Here is a 23,943-nt window from a genome sequence, read left to right on the forward strand (position 1 = left end):
CACGTCTTGTACTTGTTTGTTCCGTTCTCCAGTCCCAAGAACGGAGAAGATTGGACTGTTCCACATTGGCAGGGGGGCGGGGCGACCCCCTCAAATGACAGTAAACAAGGCACGTCACTGATTGGAGGAAGGATCTGTCAGTGAAAGCGCTGGGCGGGATTTGGTCTCGGTGGCTCCGCCTCTTGGGTGTGAATAATAAGAGCCTGTGGTTGGCACTGGGGAGTCTCAGTGAGAAGTGGCCGGCAGTCAGGCAGGGGGCCGAGCTGAGGACATTAGCCCGCACTGGAGCTGCAGAACACCCTCTCATCAGGTTGCATCATCCTGGGGTTCACCACCTGCAGAGCTGACACATCTGCTGCAGGAACCGCTGGGAGAGGTAAGTGTCCTAATGGAGGAGGGCTGCAGGATGCAATATTAATATATATTCTGTAGGGGAACTACAAGTACCAGCCTGCTCTGGAAGCATAAAGGGGGGAAATGAAAAGTTATTCAACTTTTTTATATTTTTATTATGGGGGGGATTTATTAAGACTTGCATCCAGCTGTTGCAGAACTACAACACCCAGCATTCCCTTTCTACCTGCATCTATCAGGGCATGCTGGGAGTTGTAGTTTTACCACAGGTTGAGTGCTAAATTTATCCCGATTTCTAGTAAATTTTGTAAAAAATCTCCGTCCTCGTATAAATGATGCGAGCGATGGATAAAACCTCCGTGTGCTGAAATGTTCCCTGTTACGTATACTACGGCGTCCGCTTGCTGTCAGTGAATGGAAATAGTCTAGTGCTGCAGTGACACATCTGGGGTCCACAGACCGGCCGCGGGGGGTCCCCCCAACCTCTTCCACAGCCTTCTAGGCATATGAGACTGTTAAGATTAGGACGGGAGACCCCCCCCCCCCCAGCCGGCCCGTATTCGGAGGGAGCGCAGCCTAGGACCCCAGGATTGCAGCCTCATAGACTCGTATGTGACTTCCAGGAGACCCGCGGTCGGTCTGGGGATTGTAGTCCGCTCACTGACATGTGACTGCAGTCTGAGGGACGGTTTCCAGTGTCTGTCCATTCACTGACAGCAAGCGGTGAGGGAAAACCCTGCAGTGTGACGGTCATGCCAGTATATAGAGGGGTATGTGGGGTATAATGTCCATGCATGCCATAAAAGAAGCCCTGGTGGTCCAGGGGGGCAGATCCCCATCACTTCCATAGTCCCTGGCAGTGCCCACCTCCTGTGTACCTGCTGGCTGCCACCCATTATTTGCCCTTGCCAAGTAGTTTTATATTCCGCCCTGTTATATAACATCTCGCTGTAGACTTTCACAACCCAGTGTCAGTTTCCCAATCGCCAGTTTGGGTGCAGGACGCTTGGGTGCAGGACGCTTGGGTGCAGGACGCTTGGGTGCAGGACGCTTGGGTGCAGGACGCTTGGGTACAGGACGCTTGGGTACAGGATGCTTGGGTACAGGACGGTCCTTTCATTAATTATTATCCTTGGTGCACTCAGATAGACGCGGCTCATTGCACCCTACTAAATTTCGGGCATCTCTCTGACCTCTGGCGTTCCAGCTGTTGTGAATCTACACCTCTCAGGCTGTCGGGGGGCATGCTGGGAGTTATAGTTCTGCAATAGTTGGAGGCATATTTTGCAAATCTTAAAACATGCTGCCGACATAACTCTTGTTTTGTTGTTTGTTCTCCCCGTCCAGGTAAAGCTGCTTATTTTCCTGCGCCAACATGAAGTTTGCACAGTTTTTGTTAAAAAATGCCGCTCTGGCCAACGCCCCCAAACAGATCGAGAGGTTCAGCCGCTACTCGCCGTCGCCTCTCTCCATGAAGCAGTTCATTGATTTCGGTAAGTAGGGGGGTAGAGCCGGGGAAACTCCTCGCGTTTCGCCTTTACTATGACCCCTACTAAACTCTCGGTTCAGCGTTTGCCGCTCGGCTACCAGGGCCAGCGCTAATTAAAGGGACACGTCCTTCCTATAGATTTACCGTTCATTGCTTTCTGTTATCAGTCACAATTTAAAAGCCAGTCTTAAAGGGAACCTGTCACCCCGTTTTTTGAGATTGAGCTATAAATACTGTTAAATAGGGCCTGCGCTGTGTGTTCCTATAGTGTATGTAGTGTACCCCGATTCCCCACCTATGCTGAGAAATAACTTACCAAAGTCGCCGTTTTCGCCTGTCAATCAGGCTGGTCAGGTCGGGAGGGCGTGGTGACATCGCTGGTTCTTCCTCAGCTTTACGTTGGTGGCGTAGTGGTGAAGACACAGCGCGCGATCTGCACTGTCATCCCTTTCGTCGGTGGGGGCGGCCATCTTCCTGGGGCCGCGCGTGCGCAGATCGAGTGCTCTGCTGCACGGGGCTTCAGGAAAATGGCCGCGGGATGCCGCGCGTGCGCATTAGAGATCGCGGCGGCCATTTTCCCAAAGCCGAGATGCAAACTCGGCTTTGGGAAAATGGCCGCCGCGATCTCTAATGCGCACGCGCGGCATCCCGCGGCCATTTTCCTGAAGCCCCGTGCAGCAGAGCACTCGATCTGCGCACGCGCGGCCCCAGGAAGATGGCCGCCCCCACCGACGAAAGGGATGACAGCGCAGATCGCGCGCTGTGTCTTCACCACTACGCCACCAACGTAAAGCTGAGGAAGAACCAGCGATGTCACCACGCCCTCCCGACCTGACCAGCCTGATTGACAGGCGAAAACGGCGACTTTGGTAAGTTATTTCTCAGCATACATGGGGAATCGGGGTACACTACATACACTATAGGAACACACAGCGCAGGCCCTATTTAACAGTATTTATAGCTCAATCTCAAAAAACGGGGTGACAGGTTCCCTTTAATAATAATAAAAAAAATGGTCTCCATCTCCTTTTGACTTCCTTACAGTCCAGTGATTAATCCAGTAAGGTATTCTATTAGGGAATTGCTATGTGATCACTTTTCCCCTCTGTTGCTAATGTAAGGATATTCTTGAATCCTATATATGTCTTCGGGGGGAGTTGCATTTTCTCAGTAGACAGGACGGATCTTGTCATCGTGCCTCCAGTTGTTTTCGCAGCTCCGCACTCGTCATCTGCTGCTCACGTTTCTTTTTTTTTTTTCCCCAACATCTCGTGTCGTAAACATGTTGTCCTACTTTGGCCATCTGCACAGTTACTGTGTCCGCAAGGGCCGATGTGCGCTGTGCTTGCCAGAAGATACCCGGCAAAACACAGATCGTAGACCCCAGTGCAGATGATGCAAATTTGCACCCCCCCCTCCTTCCAAAAAATAAAAAATGTTGCATGAGAACCAAGGCGTCTTTGCAACTTTTCTCCAATGCATGACTCTGATTGCGCATACTATATACTAATTATGTGCAAATTTTACATAGTTGGACCCAGGTCATCAAATTTGCCCCAGAAATCTGGCGTAATTTAATGGGCGCATCTTACAGCGCGGTAAGACGGCTGTATAGATCAGACCACAATGCACGGACTGGCTGGCGGCTCTCCCGACCGCTTCATATATCTCCATGTTGCAAGGTTGCCGGTCAGTCTGAGGATTGCGGTCCGATTTATTCGTCACCCTTGAACAGATCTTGATGAGTCTTACCCCATGATCAAAGTTGCAGATGGCGCACAATTTGTCACCACTTCTTGCAAAAGGGTAGTTTTTGCAAGTTTGCTGCAAACCATCAGGAGTTTTCGGCCTGGTTCAGACAAGGATTATTTCACTTATACGGACACCCATGGCCGCCTGTCTCCAGACAAAGCCTCATCTATGCCTGTAAGGTAGTACGTTTGGGTCAGTTGGGCTTTACTGTACTCGTGCAGACCGTGAAATGCTCCTGGCCCATAACTGCTAAAGGTTTGGAGCAAACAATACTCTCCTATCGCAAGAAGTTGTGAAAAGTTCTGCAGCTTTGATCGGTGCCATAGACCAAGTTGCATGAAGCTGGGGCCTTGGGCTGGGCTCGTTCAGAGGCCGGATCTGAGTTTTCAGCCTCCCCCAGCTCTTCATAGATCCTGGATCCCATGGGAATCTCCTCTTTATAATGCAGATTGTCATTGCACTGCTTGGTGTCTGTGTCAGTCTTCACCCTCAGAGCCTGCTGGGAGTTGTAGTTTTACAACAGCTGGAGAGAAACAGGTGGCAGAATGATAATAGAGGCATCTGCCTCCTGATGGCTCAGATTTGCAGTCACTTAGAAGCCATTGTTTGCCTCCTCCAGGGGGGGATCAATGAGTCCTATTGATTAGCCACAAGTAGTGCATAGCCCCCTGTTAGCTAAACGCCTCCTGTTTTCTCTTTCCAAGTCCTGGCTGCTCTTCTTGTGCAAATATCTATTCACGTATTTAAAAAAAAAAAAAAAAAAAAAAATCCTGACCCGGGATTAAAGTGGAAGAAAGTGTGACGCCCAAGAGACCGGGGTACCCAGCACCGGACCAATGGGGTCTGTCTCTTAAGGGGGGGTGTCACGGGTGGCTTGACCCGGTGCTGTGGCCTCAGGCAATGCACAGTGTAAGGGGTATCGTGAGGGGACAAGCACTTACTTGATCAGCAGCAGGTTCTCCCAGCGGTGATGATCCCAATCCTGGATAGATGGCTATTGTCCAAATGAAAGACTGAGGCACTGAAACGTTTAACCAGTTTACTTTAACAAAAAAGGATTTACAACCAGTCCTGTCACCGGAGTCTGTATGGGAACTCTGAGTTACTTTGACCCTGCCGGGATCTTCGCCTCTTATTGTACGCAATATCTGTGTGGCCCTGCTGCTGTATGTGAACTGGCTGCCGGCCCAATCTGTCCCCTCCGGGTCCTGGTTCGACGGGCAACCCGAGTCCTTTTATCGGCTTACCCCCTCCAGGAGTACCGCTGAACTCTGTGTCTGTTGCTGCGTCCGACCCTAGTGAAGCTGATATCACCTCACGTTTTTCCGGTTGCTGTATTATATGTAATGAATACAGCCACGGATCCGGTATCCGTCTTTGCGCCTGTTCTGGGTAGTGATTAATGCTACCCGGTTCTCACAATGTCCTTTTTCTCTATCCCTCTTCTCCTCAGGCCGGTGATTTAGGCCTGGTAACAGTCACAGGGCTGTTAGAGATTCAACTGTATGACCTCTCACTATCAGCTCCTTGGCCCAACTGCCAGTTCTTCTCTCAGACCAGAATGGATCAAGGGGAGTCTCTGGAGCTCCCCCTTCTGGCCGGAGGTGGTAGTGCAGTCTTGCTATTTTAGTATTTGCATTTACTGTCAGTAACTATTTTTGTGGCAAATACCCCTAGGGGTGCCACATTCCCCCTTAGTTAAGAACAGTACTCCGGGACTGTGGGACAATAACATTTTGAAATAACAATTAATATGTACAGAGTCTTAAAAATGAAAAGTTACAAAAACCACTCGAGGAAACAAAAATATAGTTCTGTACAAAGTCACTTCAAATAGCGTCCATTAATACAGTTCTATCCTTGAAGGTATTAGGAAAGGCACTGTACTTAGTGTCCAGGAATTTAGTTCCATTTTTCCAACGGAGTTATCAATATAAAGTCTAAAGAAAGTTCAAAAAGAGCGAGGAGCAAAGTTCAAAAAGCAGTCTTTCCGGAGCTTTGATTTAGTGCCTCCGGGCTGATAAAAAGTTCAAGAATATGCAAGAAGTTCATACAGACAAGTCTCTGTAGGCACTGGGCTTAAACGTTGCAGACTGATAACAATGACTATACTACATTTTCTGTTTAACTATATACGGCATAACATATATACAATTCACATTATGAGCTTTATAGTTGGTAATCTGCATACCTGGCCGGTAATTGACCCTGGGTACTACGCTGTGATCTACGTAATAGCGGTGTCTCTTCATGTGGTGTACTACTGTCTACTGCGGATGTAGTATCTGCCCGCTCTGCTAAAGATAATTCCACGACTATGGAGTTGGCAAGTCCACCGTGAATGGGATTACTCTGACCAGGAATCTGTTCTTCCTGGCCTGGAACCTCCTGTAGTACGGGGTCAGCCTCTTCCTGTCTTGGGACTTCTGGTATTGGGTTTGGTGTTGGGTAAAAGGCCACCATGGGAACCACTACTGCACCATGGTATGTTAGTAGGGTTTTGGGAAAGTCTCCTATACAGGTGTGATACACTTCCTCTTCTTTTTCCTTTACTGGTTGAACCTGTATGGGTTGAATAACTTCTGGTTCTGGCTGGACAACGTCTGGCTCTTTCAATGCTTCCGGACATAATTTAAGATTGTCTCTTGACACTAGTACAGATGTTAAGCCTCCGTTTTTGCTAATGAGACACATTTTAGGATTATCCACTCTTGTTGGTAAAACTGTGTAGGGTACGGCTTCCCACTGATTGTCCAGTTTATTGGTTCGACGATTTCTCTTGAGCACTTGGTCACCTGGTCTTAATGGGGTCGCTAGAGCATTCTGGTTGAAAGTTCGCTCTTGTCTTTCTCTAGTTTGCTGAAGGCTTCTTTCCACACTCTCTTGCACTTGGCGATACTGCTTTTGCCGTATGATATCCCAATTGGAGTCTTGGACTTCTGCGTCTGGTTTCAGAATTCCCATTTCTAGATCGATTGGTAATTGGCCGGGTCTTGCACGCATAAGGTAAGCTGGGGTGCAATTGGTGGAACTCACCGGGACATGATTATACAGATCCACCAAGTCAGGCAATTTCTCTGGCCATTGATTCCTTTCTGCCTCAGGTAAAGTCTTTAGTAGTTCTATTACAATATGGTTCATCTTCTCGCATAAGCCGTTTGTTTGTGGATGATAGGCCGTCGTCCGGATCTTTTTGCAACCATACATATTACAGAATTCTCTGAAGATCTCTGATTCAAAGGCTGTACCTTGGTCGGTGAGAACCTGTTCCGGATATCCATGGGGTCTACAAAAGTACGTTTGGAACGCTTTGGCTGCTGTTTTTGCTGTCAGATCTTTTACGGGTACTACTACCAAGAAGCGTGAATAATGGTCCACGATGGTCAAGGCATAGACATAGCCAGACCGGCTTGGTGTCAACTTCACGTGGTCCATGGCTACAAGTTCAAGTGGTTGTTTGGTGATTATGGGCTGCAGTGGTGCTCTTTGGTTCTTTTGATCGTTTCTTCTAAGGTTGCACGGGCCACAATTTCTGCACCACTGTTCGATTGATTTTCTCATCCCGACCCAATAAAATCTTTCTCTTAGAAGTACTTCTAACTTTTTCCAACCGAAGTGACCAGCACCATTATGGTAAGCTTCGAGGACCATCTTGACATCTTGTTTAGGCACGATAATCTGCCAAACCAATTCATGTGTTTTCGGATTGGTGTACCTTCTACAGAGCTTCCCTTGATACAGGAACATTTTGCCTCTCTCTTTCCAGAGTTGATGCGTCTCTTCTGGGGCATCCTCATCGGGATATGCACTTTGCTCAGTTAACAGTTCCTTCACCAACTTCACAGCCGGATTGCTGTCTTGGGTGTCAGCCCATCTATGGTGTGCTAACGGATTTAAATTCACCTCTTGTTGTTTCTGATAGGTACTTGACTGATGATGTTTTGCCTTGGGATGATGGAAGGCTGGTAGTTCAATTTCTTCAAGCTCCCCCATTTCTTCTTCTACATCTCTCAAGTGTGGCATCCGGGATAGGGCATCGGCATTTCCATTCTTGCGACCTGCTCGATACTTGATCTTGAAGTTGTAATTAGATAACCGGGCTATCCATCGCTGTTCTAACGCACCTAATTTGGCTGTGTCCAGGTGGGTCAACGGATTGTTGTCAGTATAGACAATAAATTCTGCAGCGGCCAGATAGTGTTTGAAACGTTCAGTCACAGCCCAAACTACTGCCAGTAGTTCCAATTTGAAGGAGCTGTAATTTTCTGAATTTCTTTCAGTAGGCCGGAGCTTTCTACTTGCAAAGGCGATGACTTTCTCCCGACCTTCTTGCTTTTGTGACAGCACCGCTCCTAGTCCCACATTACTGGCATCGGTGTAGAGGATGAAAGGTTGATGGTAATCTGGGTATGCCAGAACCTCTTCTCCGGTTAGTGCCTTCTTTAGTTGTTCAAAGGAGTCTTCCCTTTCGTCGTTCCACTGAAAAGGAGGGTTTCGGTTTGAAGGTTTCTTCGTCTGCCCTACCAAGCTGTCTTGCAAGGGTGCTGCCAACTTGGTAAATCCTTTTATAAATCTGCGATAGTAACCCACCAATCCCAGGAATTGTCTCACTTCTTTTGCGCTGGTAGGTCTAGGCCAATCCCTTATGGCGCTTATTTTCTCGGGATCTGGTGCTACTCCCTCCAAACTCACGATGTGTCCCAGGTACTGTACCTTTGGCTTGAGAAGGTGACATTTGGATGGCTTGACTTTCATGCCATGCCTGGATAAGGCTTCGAACACTTCTGCCAGGTCTATTAAGTGTTGTTCGTAAGTCTTTGAGTAGACGATCACATCATCTAGGTACAGGAGGACGGTCTCGAAGTTCTTGTGTCCGAGGCAGCATTCCATCAGCCGCTGGAAGGTACCGGATGCGTTGCAGAGTCCGAACGGCATGCGATTAAATTCACATAGACCCATTGGTGTGGTGAATGCCGTCTTTTCCTTATCTCGCTCAGCCACAGGGACTTGCCAATACCCGCTTGTTAAGTCTAAGGTGGAAAAATAATTAGCAGATTTCAAAGCAGTTAAGGACTCTTCTATCCTAGGCAAGGGGTAGGCGTCTTTATGGGTGATGTTATTAATCTTCCGGTAGTCTACACACATTCTCATGGTTCCGTCCTTTTTTTTGACAATCACTAGAGGGGCTGCCCAGGGGCTACAGCTGTCTCTTATTACCCCGGCCTGTTTCATCTCCCTCAGCATATCTTTTGCACATTGATAGTGAGCGGGCGGTATGGGTCTATATCTTTCTTTTATTGGGGGATGGTCACCGGTGGGGATTGTGTGTTCTACCCCTTCTATCCGTCCGAAGTCCAATGGGTGTTTACTGAAGACTTGTTCATATTCCGTCACTAGCCTATACACCCCTTGTTTTTGATGGGTAGGTGTTGAATTTATGCCCACGTGTAGCTGTTGGCACCAATCCTCCATTTCTCCATCTGAGCCATTGCCTTCCACCTGACAGGTTGGTTCTAAGGGCTCAATGGTTGTGATGGCATTGTTGTCAACAGTATATAGCTTTGCCATTGTAGCATACCTTGGCAAAGTGACCTCTTCCTCTCCACAGTTCAAAAGTCGTACCGGCACTCGTCCCCGGTGTACCTCGACTACCCCTCATGCTGTGAGTATAGTGGGCCTGCTGTCGGTGTACACTGGTTCTATTAAGGCTTGATAATCTCGTCCCTTAGTACCAATGGCTGCTCTACACCATACCAGCATTTCTGTTTTTGGTGGGATTACAATAGATGTTGGATCACTTACCCTCACACTGCCGATTTCTCCACCTGCAACTTCTACCTGTTGCCTTAACATCAATACTTTTATTTCCCTCCGGAGAACTCTCTGTTGGCAGGATTGGGCAGTTTCAGCAATTTGCTGTAAGACAGAAATGACTTCGGAAAAGCAGTTCTCTAACACATTCATTCCTATCAATACAGTTGGTTCACAGTTCCGCCGGTCAACATCAACAACAATTATACCCTGTTTCTTCAATTCTACTTTACCAATCTTTATGGTCATCTCCCTGAATCCTAGTTTCGGTACCAACTTACCATTACTGGCCCATATATCTAGTTCAACATCAGAGGGCCCTTTATCAATATCTGCATCAGCCCAGTACCTCTTATAAAGGATATACGGTATAGATGAAATCTGGGAACCTGTGTCCAGCAAAGCGTTGAGGGGAATTCCGTCCAGCACGATAGGGATAATGGGTCGTCCTCCGATGTACCTGTCGTGCCAGGGTGTTGGGCCTTGAAAGTTCATTCCTGCGAAGCGGCCCGCATTCCCAGGGGATTCCCGTTTAAATCACAATCTCGTGCAAAGTGGCCTGGCTGCTGGCAACGGCGGCAAATGGGCTGTCCATCCGGTTGGTAGCGGTCGCGGGGTCGTCCTCTCCATGTCGGGTATCTCCGGGGTCTCATCCATGGAACACCTTCTCTACGGTTTGACAACTCCATCTTGGGTCCTCTCATCTCCTGCATGGTTTTAGCCATTGAAGCAACAACATCAGTTAAAGAGTCAAGCTTTTGTTGAAGAGCCTCATTAGTACTGGGCCCCAGGGGCTTAGCAATGGCCCCGGACATAGCTGATGTCACTGGTACTCCATGTTGTTGAGGAGCCTCTGCCATGAGTTGCGCAGGATCCTGATCCCGAGGTGCCTCTGCCAGCTGGAGACGTATAACGCTCTCCTTTAATTGGGCAAATGTCAATTCAGGGTTCTTAAAAACAAGCATGCTCACATGCCCCCGGTGAGAAGGGGTGTAGAGTCCCTCAATAAATTGATCTCTTAGCAGTTTATCCGCTCCGGTGTTAAAAATGGGTTCAGCCAGTGTAAGTGATTTAAGGGCTTCCTGCAGGTTTAAGGCAAAGTCTCTCACGCCCTCATTAACTTTTTGTTTGCAATTAAAGAATCGTACTTTAGCTTTGCTGCTGGCAGTGGTTTCAAATGTAGCTTTTAATCCAGCAAATATGCGTTCAACAGTGCCTTTTAGATCAGCTGCCCATGCTGTGACTTCTCGCTTAGCATGGCCACTTAACTGCATCATCAGGAGACTAACACGCTGAACTTCACCCACGGGGAACATGTCAAAATGGGCCAGCATCTTTTCTCTGAAATCGTCAAGGGTATTAGGCTCACCTTCATACATTGGAAGCCATGGGCCACCCGGGGTATATGGCATCAGCACCGGCATGATGGGCGCCACTCCTTGCACCGCTGCGCTACCGGACTCTCTATCGACACTCTGTCTTTCAGCTGCATTAGCGTCGCCGGGTGCTGCGGCGTCTCCATGCTGCGACATACTGTGCCCCCTTAGTTAATCCGGACCCTTCCGGACCTCCGCTTCCGTCGGGATAGTGTAGATTCGTTCCGCTGTGCAGCAGGATCGATTTTCCCCTTGCTCTGATGTCAGAGCGCTCAGCTTGGTGCCGCCCACAATGACACGCCCCCTGCTGCTCCCACCCACCGCGCTCTGTAATGGCGGATTCTGAAGTTTTTCAGTTAGACTGGGGCTCAGGTGATGGCGTAGCTCAATTAACAGTCTCGTGCCTAACGGTTATGAAGTGATTACCTCAGGGGATGGCGGCCATCTTTACTCCATTATAACCAATGGGGAAAAGTCACTTTCAATAGTTTTCAATGGAGAATGGATTTTTCTTTAATAAAGTCAATTTTCAAGATTTTTCATCCAAGTTTTCACAGTTTTGGGCTCCAATCACGGCACACAATACCCGGTATACGGGCTGGCTAGATCCTGTTCGTGACGCCAATTGTGACGCCCAAGAGACCGGGGTACCCAGCACCGGACCAATGGGGTCTGTCTCTTAAGGGGGGGTGTCACGGGTGGCTTGACCCGGTGCTGTGGCCTCAGGCAATGCACAGTGTAAAGGGTATCGTGAGGGAACAGGCACTTACTTGATCAGCAGCAGGTTCTCCCAGCGGTGATGATCCCAATCCTGGATAGATGGCTATTGTCCAAATGAAAGACTGAGGCACTGAAACGTTTAACCAGTTTACTTTAACAAAAAAGGATTTACAACCAGTCCTGTCACCGGAGTCTGTATGGGAACTCTGAGTTACTTTGACCCTGCCGGGGTCTTCGCCTCTTATTGTACGCAATATCTGTGTGGCCCTGCTGCTGTATGTGAACTGGCTGCCAGCCCAATCTGTCCCCTCCGGGTCCTGGTTCGACGGGCAACCCGAGTCCTTTTATCGGCTTACCCCCTCCAGGAGTACCGCTGAACTCTGTGTCTGTTGCTGCGTCCGACCCTAGTGAAGCTGATATCACCTCACGTTTTTCCGGTTGCTGTATTATATGTAATGAATACAGCCACGGATCCGGTATCCGTCTTTGCGCCTGTTCTGGGTAGTGATTAATGCTACCCGGTTCTCACAATGTCCTTTTTCTCTATCCCTCTTCTCCTCAGGCCGGTGATTTAGGCCTGGTAACAGTCACAGGGCTGTTAGTGAGAGGTCATACAGTTGAATCTCTATCAGCTCCTTGGCCCAACTGCCATTTCTTCTCTCAGACCAGAATGGATCAAGGGGAGTCTCTGGAGCTCCCCCTTCTGGCCGGAGGTGGTAGTGCAGTCTTGCTATTTTAGTATTTGCATTTACTGTCAGTAACTATTTTTGTGGCAAATACCCCTAGGGGTGCCACAAAAGTTTCCCTGAAACTGCAAAAACGTCTGGTAAACTTATTGTCTCCGACTCTTCTGTTAAATGGTAATTCTTTTTCTGGGAAATCTGGGTGACAACCAACCATGGGTTGATAATATTCACGAGCTTTCCCAGACTCTCTGTTTAAAATCTGTTTACCAATCTGGACAAGCCCTTTAACTAGTCACCAAGGTGTCGATCAGGGTGGAAGGCTGGCAGCGAGTGTTCGGTCTCTCCACAGCGCCACCACAGGAGAAACTAAGTATTACATGGCGTTCCTTCATCAATGGCTCCTCCAGACGCTAAATACTTCACCCATGGTGTCATTTTTGAACCCATGGATCTTCTTGTTTTTCTGATTTCTTAGAAATCTCTCGCTCGCGCCTCTTGCCTCATGCCTGAGGAATGACTTGACATCTCTCCAGCAGTTTTCCAGGGTTTTTCTGGGGAACGCAGCAGATGTACTCGGCAGCTGCTGCACTTCTCAGAGCTTAGTCCTTGCATATTTACTCCCATATGACTACTACTCCCAACAGCCACGAATAATGGTCTGCAACCCCAACTCTTGTGAAACCACAGCTCCCAAAATGCCCTGTGGAACTACAACACCCAGCAGTCATATTCTGTATTGTGCAACTGTCATTAGCTATTTTACTTAGCAGAACTCATGCGCTGTGGCTATTTTGAAGTTAGGGCTTGCTGGGAGTTGTAGTTCCCAGAGTAGCAGATCAGTGGAAACCTATGCTCCTGGTCAGTATCGGTGCTCTGCAAACTGTAGCTTTCCACCGTTCAGAAGATTCACAACTCCCAGCATGTCACAAACGGTCAGTGCATGCTGGGAGTTGTAGTTTACTTTCTTTGTGAGAGATGGGGGGTGACGCTCTGGGTGCTTGGAAAGCTGGGTAGCAGTAGTGGTCATGACTTGTGGATGGGAGTTGTAGTGTCAGCAGAAAAAAAACAGCTCAGACTTGTAATCTCCTGTTTACGCCAGCGGCCGGGGTTGGACAGGGCAAGGGCCGACCTCCGATACAGAGGGCACAGTTCAAGGGCGGTGCTTGTGTTCTGGCAGCCGCTTATCAGATTGTCACTGCCTGATTTCTAATGGAAGCAAATAAACAAAAAAATATGTTGTGTCCTGCAATATTTATAATGTTTTTGTTTGTTTGTTTTTTTATCTCCTTTTTAGGGTCGGCCAACGGCTGTGAGAAGACCTCTTTTGCTTTCCTGCGACAGGAGCTTCCCGTCAGGCTGGCGAATATCATGAGAGAGATCTTCATCCTTCCGGATCCATTACTGAGAACGCCGTCAGTGCAACTGGTCCAGAGCTGGTAACTACAACCCCTGTCGTGCACAATGCACTGTGATGTTTTCTGCACTTATGGTTGTGTAGGCAATTACATCTCTTTATATAGTTTTTTTTTTTTAATTTAAATAGATTTTTATTAACAATATAAAAAAAAAAGGAGAACAACAGAATGCCATTTACATTGCATTATATCAGATACACATTTTCTTACTTTAATAAACCCCAACATCTCTTTATATAGTTGTACATGATGAATGCAGTCATGGCATCCAAAAGACTATGGGTCATGGGAGCGGATGAAAAAAAAAAAAAAAAAAAAAGTCCAAAAATCTGCAAAATCAGTGCCAACATTGTGTTCTGTATTTGCAGGCTCTAGTTTACTTGGTACTGCACATAACGATGCAACATTATATTAGAGAGGATCGTTAATATTAGATCAGTGGGGGTCCGACGTCCAGTACCCCCACAGGCCAGATATACACAGACAGAGCGCCACTGCTCCAGATGTGAATGGCGTCTTAAGACCGTGGTCTGAACTAGAATTGGATATGGAGGAAACCTGGCGCTGTGTATACCCGTACGCCGTGCCAGCCACCAGATCACTGCATTGCAACATACGCTCCATGACGGTAGCCCATCCCGGCGTAGAGCTCATATTTTAGAAAACAACCTGTGTGTATTGGCTGCGCCTGCGTTGGCACCGGGCACAGCTGGTACAGAACAGTTTGTCCCCATTTCCTTATCTGCTGCTAGTTGGGACGTGTCCAAGGGAATTCCAGGAAAGCTAAAGGCGTCTGTTTATGAAGAAGCTTGGTCATTAGACGGCAGAGGGCACCGTCACTACACGTGGCACAGCCGTAACCAGAGGACGAGACTGGCATGGAAAATAATAGAAACTCGCTGGCCAAGTTTTGTCATGTGGATGTAAAGGCGGACATTGGATAGAGCGGTATTGATCGATACATAGATGTTGGATTGACTGCTCCATAGATGGACGGTAACATAACTGATTTTATCATTAATGACATTTCTGTAATTACTGACTTGTTTTGTTCTTCTCCCGTCAGGTATATTCAGAGTCTGATGGAACTGATCGAATTTGTAGAGAAGAATCCAGAAGACCAGCGGGTCCTCTCTGAGTAAGTGCCGGCTGTTTATGGCATTTTGTGGTTGTAGCTGCAGGCACAGGACGAGGATCGTCACAATCCAGAGATCGCTCCTCACTTGTTTATACAACACCAGACATTTAGCTCAATCTCGCCTGGAGGGATGTGTGGAGATTGCTACCTGCCGGTGTCATATTGTGCCTTAATTCTTCTATAATAACAGCACTGATGTTAGAACCTGGCGGAGATGAGCGGCGCTTCATAGACGCTGCTTGTCTCTTCCTGCAGTGGCAGGTTCTGATTGCCCCATCTCCTTGTCTTTATGTAAAAAGAAAATAAAAAGTTCGGCTGCTGCAGAACCTCAGAGATTATTTAACCACGTAATAAACTTTTGTTCTTCAGTTTTACAGAGACGCTGGTAAACATCAGAAACCGCCACAACAACGTGGTTCCCACCATGGCCCAGGGGGTCATCGAATACAAGGAAGCCTTCGGAGTGGATCCCGTGACCAATCAGAACGTCCAGTACTTCTTGGACCGATTCTACATGAGTCGCATTTCCATCAGGATGCTGATTAACCAGCACAGTAAGGATCTCCCCATTACAGCCATCACGGCCGATCTATTTCTTGGCTATAACTACCGGCTTTGTTGGTTAGAATACACTAACCAGTGGCCTACGTGCTTGTGATTAGTGGAGCACCAGTATTTTGGGTTTTCTCCTAAGGCGGTGTTTCCACTTCATTGCAGAATATAATTATATATATATATATATATATATATATATATATATATATATATATATATATATTATAATTTTTTCTTTTTTTTCCCCCCGGGACCTTCTATAATAATGTGCACCTCAGTGGATATGTGCCGATGAAACTATCATGCGGAACCTCAGCTTGAGGGTACACAATCTACTATGGTTTCCTTGTTGCCCTTTTTGACATTTGGCCACACTCCTAAACCTTTTGCCTCACCGTGGGTGCAGATGCACTGACTCCTGCCTGCTCCCATCCGTGAGCAAGCTCTGCACTTGTGTTGAAACGATCCCGTTGATTGCAGGATACTCTTTAGGCCTCTTTTCCACTTGAGAGAAACACGTCCGTGTCTCGCATGTGAAAACCAAGCTTTGGCGCCGGCACTTGGGAGCGGAGCGTGCGGCTCCATGTGTTGCTATGCGGCCGCACGCTCCGCTCTGGAGTGCCGGCGCCACAGCTTGGTTTTCACATGCGAGACACGGACGAGTTTCTCATAAGTGGAAAAAAGGCTTTAGAAGAAGGTCTTGACGCTTAACTTTCTTGTGAGCCCTGGAGCCTTCTACACAGCAATTGAATGGGGTTTTTCTGAGTTGCGATATTTTTACAGTTCATCTGATGGAATGCAGATTGCCACTATAAAAACTGAAGCAGCCAACTTTGTAAAAACCAAACTTTGTGTCTGTCTCAACTTTTTTTTTTTTCTTGACCTTAATTGTGCAAACATTGTAAAACTCTGGGAAAAATAATGAAGTCTGCAAAAAACTTTATTAACTTTCAACTTTTGTAAGAAGTGTGAACTTTACATTGTCGCCCGGAGCAAAGTTCAGGAAAACAACTGGGATAAGCCGTGTTCAGTGCGTTCGGTATCTCGCTGGCTGATTAGAAATGCACTAATGTGCACCTTAGATCACTTCGCTTTCCAGGACAGTTCTGTAAATTATTTTCATTTTTACTTCAATATGAATATCATCACATTTCCAAGAAACTTGTATCCTGACACTATGTATCGTAATCCCATCTATGGATGTTCACTGTTTTTATGTAATTATATGGCTGCATAGTTATAATAATCATTCCCCTTTTTTCTTTTAGCTCTTTTGTTTGACGGCGGCACTAACCCTGCACATCCCAAACACATTGGAAGTATTGACCCAAACTGTGACGTTGTGGAGGTTGTACATGGTAAGTGACAAGAAAGTGACCGTTTTTTAAAGGCGAACTCCATCTCTGCGCAACTTGTAGTGTGTCAAGTGCCGAAATGGCAGCAAACGGCCACTGCTCTGAGGTCTTTTTATCTTCCATATTTTGGGGGTCCCTTAAGAGGGAGGAATCCCGTCTGTGCTCTGTCACAAGCCTGCTCCTCTACTCTCTATGATTTACTAATATTTAAGAGAAAGCTGGAGGTAAAAAAAAGGACCACATGTCATTTGATTGGTTGGATGCTGATGGTCCACTAAAACAGAGCAGCATTCTTGCCCTCTGGATAATAAAAATTCCTCATATTAACCGGATCATTTTGAAAATGCAACAATTAAATGTGAATATATTAATCCGTTTCAGATGCCTTCGAGAGCGCCAAGATGCTATGTGACCAGTATTATTTAGCTTCTCCCGAACTTGTGATAAAACAAGCAAACGGTAAGTTTATAAAAAAAATTATTGTGATATTATTATAACCATCTAGTTTATAATTTTAAAGAAATCCAATTTCTCCTTCGCCTCATTGGGGGACACAGGACCATGGGTTATGCTGCTGTCACTAGGAGGCTGACACTAAGCTGAGACAAAAAAAGGTTAGCTCCTCCCCTGCAGTATACACCCTCATGCTGGCTTCCAGACACCCAGTTTAAGCTTAGTGTCCGTAGGAGGCACACTGATTTTTAATTTCTCGAATTTTTTTCTTTTTAATCTATTCCGGACGAAGGGGGCGACGGGTCCTTTCAAGGTCCGATCTCCCCCGAACCAACAACAGGCGAGCACGGGAGTTTTACCTCTCCGTATCCTCTCCTGCGACGTGGGAGCCACTGCCTGAGCTGACATTTTTTGGGTGACTGTTTCTCCCCTAAAAGGGCCCCGATCTCCCCTTTTTTTTTTATACAGACGAGCACTGGTGTTTTCCTCCAGTATCCTCCTCTGCAGCCAGGCCTTTTTATTGCCGGACATATGCCCTGTCCACCAGGTTCTACCCTCGGCTGTACAGTGGCCCTATCCCCGTGGCGTCCGTGCAGACCACACTGCATCACCAATGTTCTGTGTGACTCAGGTGGTGGACGGTTCCTCTCCACCCCTCTCTCTCAGGGGCTGGTGGATTGAGGCTTTCCAATCCCTGCACCGTCCCAGCCATCCTAAGGTTCCTCTCACCTCCATAGGGGTAAGTGTTCCGTGGGGGATGGGGGGGTCACAGCGACCGGTCTCACGCTCCGGAGGGCTCCTCCTCAACTTGGCACATTGGCGGGCTGCAGCGCAGATGGTGGGCCGAGACGTCGGCCCTTTGCGGCCGCGCGCCGGGCCGGGGCCGCAAATTTAGTCCCCGGCTTCGGCCTGGCCGCTGGTCGCTGCCGATAGGCTCCGCCCACTCCTGCACGTCATCGGCGGCGCCGCCCCCCGGTCCCTGGCGCTTCTCGCAGCCGCCGAGATCTCTCCCCTGATCTCGGCGGCCATCTTGGTCCTCACATACACGCCGCAGCTCCAGCTCTGCCGCATCCCGGAGGCACAGCGCCCACGTGCAGCTAGTTCCCTATCTCTGGATTCACAGCTCGGCTCCCCAGGACAGCGGGACACAGGACCGGGGTAAGGAGACATCGTCAGCTTCTCCTCTGCAGCACCGCCCTCTGCTTCCCAGGCCAGATTATAGCCCCTGTGGCTTCTTGTGCATTAGAGTCATGTCGCAGACTAGATCTAAAAAATCCTCTAAGGTGCATACGACCTTTTTTTCTGCGTGTACCACCTGTCAGGCCCCTCTTCCTAGGCCTCAAAGTTCCCCCCTCTGTTCTGCCTGCGATGCTCCATGTGCCCAGGAGCCCTCCACCGCCACCGACTCTGGCGTACCTAGTCCCCCCCCGTGGGTCGCTTCTCTCTCTCAATCCGTGGATTTTTTAGCCATTGCCATCAAATCCATTCAAAATCCTCCCGGGGAACGAGGTAACCCGTTACAGGCGTTAAGAGATCCCTCCATAGCAGGGGAATCGTCGGTTAGCACGGGCCGCTCTCTCCATAAAGAGGCTCGGTCATCCCGAAAGCGGATCCGCCCTTCCTCTCCTGAACGCTCTCCTCGCCGCTCAGAATCTGGCAGCTCCCCCTCTCGCTCACCCTCTTTGGGGGCTCACAGCGTTCCCGACTCTGAACATGAGTCCGAGGTATCATTGGACCCGGAGGCTCCGGAGTTCAGAGCTACGGTCGACTCCCTCATTGTAGCAGTCAATCACGCTCTTAAGGTGGAGGATGACGCTAATTCCGCTCCGGAACACGCGGTCTCTTTTACCAGATCCAAACGTTCACACAAATCCTTTGCCTCTCATCCAGCCTTTCTGGATATAGTCAGGCGTCACAGGGAGCATCCAGATAAGCGGTTCACGGGTAAGAAGGATCTGCTATCTAAGTACCCCTTCTCAGCGGATCTCGTGAAAGACTGGACGGATCCTCCTTTAGTAGATCCGCCGGTCTCACGCCTAGCTTCTAAAACGCTTCTTTCAGTTCCGGAGGGCGCGTCAATTAAGAGCCCCACCGAACGCCAGATAGACTCGCTAGCTCGTTCGGTGTATGAAGCCTCTGGCTCTTCCCTGTCCCCCTCCTTCGCAGCGGCTTGGGTGTCCAAGGCTATGGTCTCCTGGGCGGATGCTCTAGCGAAATCCATTAACGAACAGGACCTCCCGTCTGATATGGCAGACCTAGCCAAGCAGTTAGCCATGGCTAGCGATTATGTGATGTTCGCATCCCTCGACGCGGCGAATTGCGCAGCATCCGCGGCTTCCAACGCCGTCGCTATCAGAAGGGCTCTTTGGCTCAGGGAGTGGCGCGCAGATTCCTCCTCTAAGAAATCTCTGATCTCCCTCCCTTTTCAAAGCGGGCGTCTTTTCGGCGAAAAGCTTGACCAGCTTATTTCCGACGCCACAGGGGGAAAGAGCAAGTTCCTTCCCCAACAGAGGCCCAAGGCGGCCTTCCAGCGCCAGCCTTACTTTCGCTTTCGGCCCTTTCGTACCAGCCCAGCCTGGTCCAATCCTACCGGTCTTCCCAGATCGGACCGTTCCGCTCGCACTGACAGAGACGCTCGTCCCTCCTTCAGGCCTATTCCTTCCTGGCGCGGGAAACCGAGACAACCCAGATCCCGAGGGTCCAGACCTCCCAGATTCCCATCTCAATGACTCGGGAACGGCGCCAGTCGATACCATCAGAGTAGGCGGACGCCTGCTCCTTTTTCAGCAAGCCTGGCTCTCCGTCGTGCACGACGAATGGGTCAGGGATCTGGTATCGTCAGGCTACAAGATAGAGTTCTCCTCTCCTCCTCCAACTCGGTTTTTCCCCTCTCGTCTTCCCAGCTCGGCAGCTCAGGCTCGCGCCCTTCTTTGCGCCATCCACTCCCTCCGCCAGAGCGGGGTCATTGTCCCGGTCCCGGAACACGAGAGGTTCAAAGGTTTCTACTCAAACCTCTTCGTCGTGCCAAAGAAGGACGGAAAAGTGCGGCCCATTTTGGATCTGAAGCTCCTGAACAAGTGCGTAAGAGTCCGGCACTTCAGGATGGAATCGCTCAGATCGGTCATCCCTTCGATGGAAAGAGGGGAATTTCTGGCCTCGATAGGCATCCTTGATGTCTATCTTCACATTCCGATTTTTCCGTCTCATCAGAGGTTCCTCCGCTTTGCCATTCGGGAGGACCACTTCCAGTTCACGGCCTTACCCTTCGGTCTCGCCACGGCGCCCAGGGTATTTACCAAGGTCATGGCGGCTGTCATGGCCATCCTTCATTCTCGAGGAGTCGTCGTGTTACCTTACTTAGACGATCTCCTCATAAAGGGCCCGTCTTTTCAAGCCTGCGAGTCAAGCGTCCACATTACCCTGGATTCTCTTTCGCGCCTAGGTTGGTTGATCAACTGGGACAAATCCGCTCCCGTTCCGGCCCGTCGGATCTCCTTTCTGGGAATGATCCTGGACACTTCGAGGGGTCTGGTCTTGCTTCCTCGGTCCAAGGCCCAAGCACTTCAGAAGGGAGCCCGAACGCTCTGTCACCCCCGCCCGCGAACCATTCGGTTCGCCATGAAGATTTTGGGGAAGATGGTTGCCACAATCGAAGCAGTTTCTTTTGCTCAACTCCATCTCCGTCCCTTGCAACAGGCTTTGCTGGACATCTGGGACAGGAGTATCTCATCTCTCGACCGCCCTTGTCCCCTGTCCCCGCGGGTCAGACAATCTCTCGTATGGTGGACCCTGGGCCCATCTCTTCTCCAGGGGAAGTCCTTCCTCCCGATCCGCTGGTTAGTGGTAACTACCGACGCCAGTCTCCTTGGCTGGGGGGCGGTGTTCCTCCACCACTCTGCCCAGGGCCGCTGGACAGTTCGGGAATCCAAACTCCCCATCAACATCCTGGAGATTCGTGCTATCAGACTTGCACTGAGTCACTTTCACGCCCTGCTCGCGGGTCACCCAGTACGAGTCCAATCGGACAACGTCACGGCGGTGGCTTACATCAACCACCAGGGGGGTACCCGCAGCAGGGCGGCGATGCAGGAAGTCTCCCTCATCCTTCGTTGGGCCGAAACCAACCATTCCATCATCTCTGCGGTGCACATTCCAGGAGTCGAGAACTGGGCGGCGGACTTCCTGAGCCGCCAGGGCCTTGCCTCGGGGGAGTGGGAACTCCACCCAGAGGTTTTTCACCAGATCTGTCTTCGCTGGGGGACCCCGGACGTGGATCTGATGGCGTCCAGATTGAACGCCAAAGTCCACAACTTCATTGCTCGATCTCGGGATCCCCAGGCCATAGGAGTGGACGCGCTGATCTCTCCGTGGCATCAATTTCAGCTCCCATATGTGTTCCCTCCCCTTCCCTTACTGCCGAAGGTGATCCGAAAGATCAAGACGGAGGGAGTTCCAGTCATCCTGGTCGCCCCAGACTGGCCTCGTCGCGCTTGGTACGCGGAGCTCGTTCAGCTCGTAGCCGACGTTCCCTTGCGGTTGCCAGACCGCCCAGACCTGCTTCGCCAAGGACCGATCTACCATCAGAGCTCAGGGGCCCTACGTTTAACGGCGTGGCTGTTGAAACCTGGATTCTAACTCGTGCCGGTTTCTCTCAGCAGGTCATCCCCACCATGTTAAGTGCTCGCAAGGCGTCTTCCGCCTCCATCTACCACCGCGTCTGGAAAACCTTCTTCTCATGGTGCAGGCTCCGGGGTCACCCTCCGCTCGTTTTCTCTATCCCTTGCATCTTGAATTTCCTTCAGTCTGGTCTGGACTCCGGTTTGGCCCTGAGTTCCCTCAAAGGTCAGATCTCAGCGTTATCCGTGCTTTTCCAGCGTAGGATCGCCACCAACCTTCAGGTCAAGACTTTCATCCAGGGAGTCTCCCATGTGGTTCCTCCCTACAGGATGCCGCTAGAGACCTGGGATCTCAACTTGGTTCTGGGGGTTCTTCAGGAACCTCCGTTCGAACCCCTTCAAGACGTTCCGCTCTCTGTCCTCTCTTGGAAGGTTGCCTTCCTGGTAGCGGTGACGTCCATCAGAAGGGTTTCAGAGCTCGCCGCTTTATCCTGCCGGGTTCCTTTCCTTGCCTTTCATCAGGACAAGGTAGTCCTACGTCCTTCTCCGGCATTTCTTCCGAAGGTGGTCTCATCTTTCCATCTCAATGAGGACATCATTCTTCCCTCCTTTTGCCCGCAGCCCAAACATAGGGTCGAGAAAGCTCTCCATACCCTGGATGTGGCAAGGGCCCTCAGGAGGTACATTTCCAGAACGGCTCACTTCAGGAAATCGGACGCCCTTTTCGTGCTCCCGGAAGGTCACAGAAAGGGTTTGGCTGCGTCTAAATCCACGATAGCCAGATGGATCCGATCTGCTATCCAGGAATCCTATCGGGTCAGGGGCAGTCCTATCCCGGCGGGGATTAGAGCTCACTCCACTCGGTCGATGGGTGCTTCCTGGGCCATCCGGCACCAGGCAACAGCGGAGCAGGTTTGCAAGGCTGCAACGTGGTCCAGCCTGCATACTTTCACAAAGCATTACAATGTTCACATTCACTCTTCTGCGGACGCGGCCCTTGGCAGGCGTATCCTGCAGGCGGCCGTTGCGCATTTGTAGTCAGATGGTACACGGAGTTATTTTGGTTGTATTGTTTCCCTCCCAGGGACTGCTTTGGGACGTCCCATGGTCCTGTGTCCCCCCAATGAGGCGAAGGAGAAATAGGGATTTTTGTGTGTACTCACCGTAAAATCCTTTTCTCCGAGCCACTCATTGGGGGACACAGCACCCACCCTGGTAGCCTTTCGGCTCGTGATCTTGTTTTTTTGATCTTGACTGTTTGTTTGACATGTTATATTCTAATGTTACTTGTTATATTGTTACTATCCTACTGCTTTTGCACTAAACTGGGTGTCTGGAAGCCAGTACGAGGGTGTATACTGCAGGGGAGGAGCTAACCTTTTTTTGTCTCAGCTTAGTGTCAGCCTCCTAGTGACAGCAGCATAACCCATGGTCATGGTCCTGTGTCCCCCAATGAGTGGCTCGGAGAAAAGGATTTTACGGTGAGTACACACAAAAATCCCTATATTCTGTCTAGATTAATTCTAGCAGCCACCACAAAAGGGAGCTCACTGCATCCTCCATAATGACATAGTAATTTAATATGTTTTTAGATTATTACTCTCTGCTGACTTTGCGTGCTATGCAAGCCATGATTACATAGTAGGTGGCCACAGCGAGCACTAAGGACGAGGAATACATGCGTATGCGTGACTTATCCCACCTGTAAATAACACCTTACTTTTTTCCCCTGCAGGAAAGGCTCGTGGGCAGCCCATAAATATCGTCTATGTCCCGTCCCATCTCTACCACATGCTGTTTGAGCTCTTTAAGGTATGATACCTCCTGATCATGAGTGAATGTATAGGGGTGAACTCAGTTGTCACATACCGTAAACTTTAACTTTTGCATTAGGATTTCTTAAGGCAATAGGGTAGAGAAGTGATGCAATTGCTGCTGCAGGAAAAGCGAGGCATTACATAGGGGTTATGATAATAGGTAGTCATGCTTGTTATGTGGGGCTACCACCAGCTCTTCCCAGCCTCTTATTTCCATAGACCTTTATGGGACGTAGGGAATGGGATTGTCCACATTTGCTCCTAGTATCAGCTGTTCAGGATGTTTTGCAGTCCACCCCATACCCTATATATATCTATCTAATAACTGGTGGCCGCTGGCTAAATGTAGCATATGGCCTCTCATTTTTCTTATACTAGACAGATCAACTCGGGTCCTCCAGGCTAG

At 49.4% G+C, this 23,943-nt stretch overlaps 1 protein-coding gene across 1 annotated transcript in view; it reads left to right on the forward strand.

Annotated features, from left to right (window-relative positions):
* Window positions 1–207: 207 nt before the first annotated feature.
* PDK4 (pyruvate dehydrogenase kinase 4) overlaps window positions 208–23,943 on the forward strand; it is a 31,830-nt gene continuing 8,094 nt past the window's right edge. Inside the window, exons 1-8 of the mRNA XM_069729369.1 lie at window positions 208–376; window positions 1,702–1,847; window positions 13,483–13,624; window positions 14,670–14,741; window positions 15,111–15,295; window positions 16,565–16,654; window positions 17,033–17,110; window positions 23,456–23,532. Coding sequence (XP_069585470.1) covers window positions 1,730–1,847; window positions 13,483–13,624; window positions 14,670–14,741; window positions 15,111–15,295; window positions 16,565–16,654; window positions 17,033–17,110; window positions 23,456–23,532 — 762 coding nt within the window. The 5' untranslated portion in view covers window positions 208–376; window positions 1,702–1,729. The remainder of the gene's footprint in view (window positions 377–1,701; window positions 1,848–13,482; window positions 13,625–14,669; window positions 14,742–15,110; window positions 15,296–16,564; window positions 16,655–17,032; window positions 17,111–23,455; window positions 23,533–23,943) is intronic.

The sequence above is a fragment of the Ranitomeya imitator genome, chromosome 6 (genome assembly GCF_032444005.1).
Source record: "Ranitomeya imitator isolate aRanImi1 chromosome 6, aRanImi1.pri, whole genome shotgun sequence".
NCBI classification, from domain to species: domain Eukaryota; kingdom Metazoa; phylum Chordata; class Amphibia; order Anura; family Dendrobatidae; genus Ranitomeya; species Ranitomeya imitator.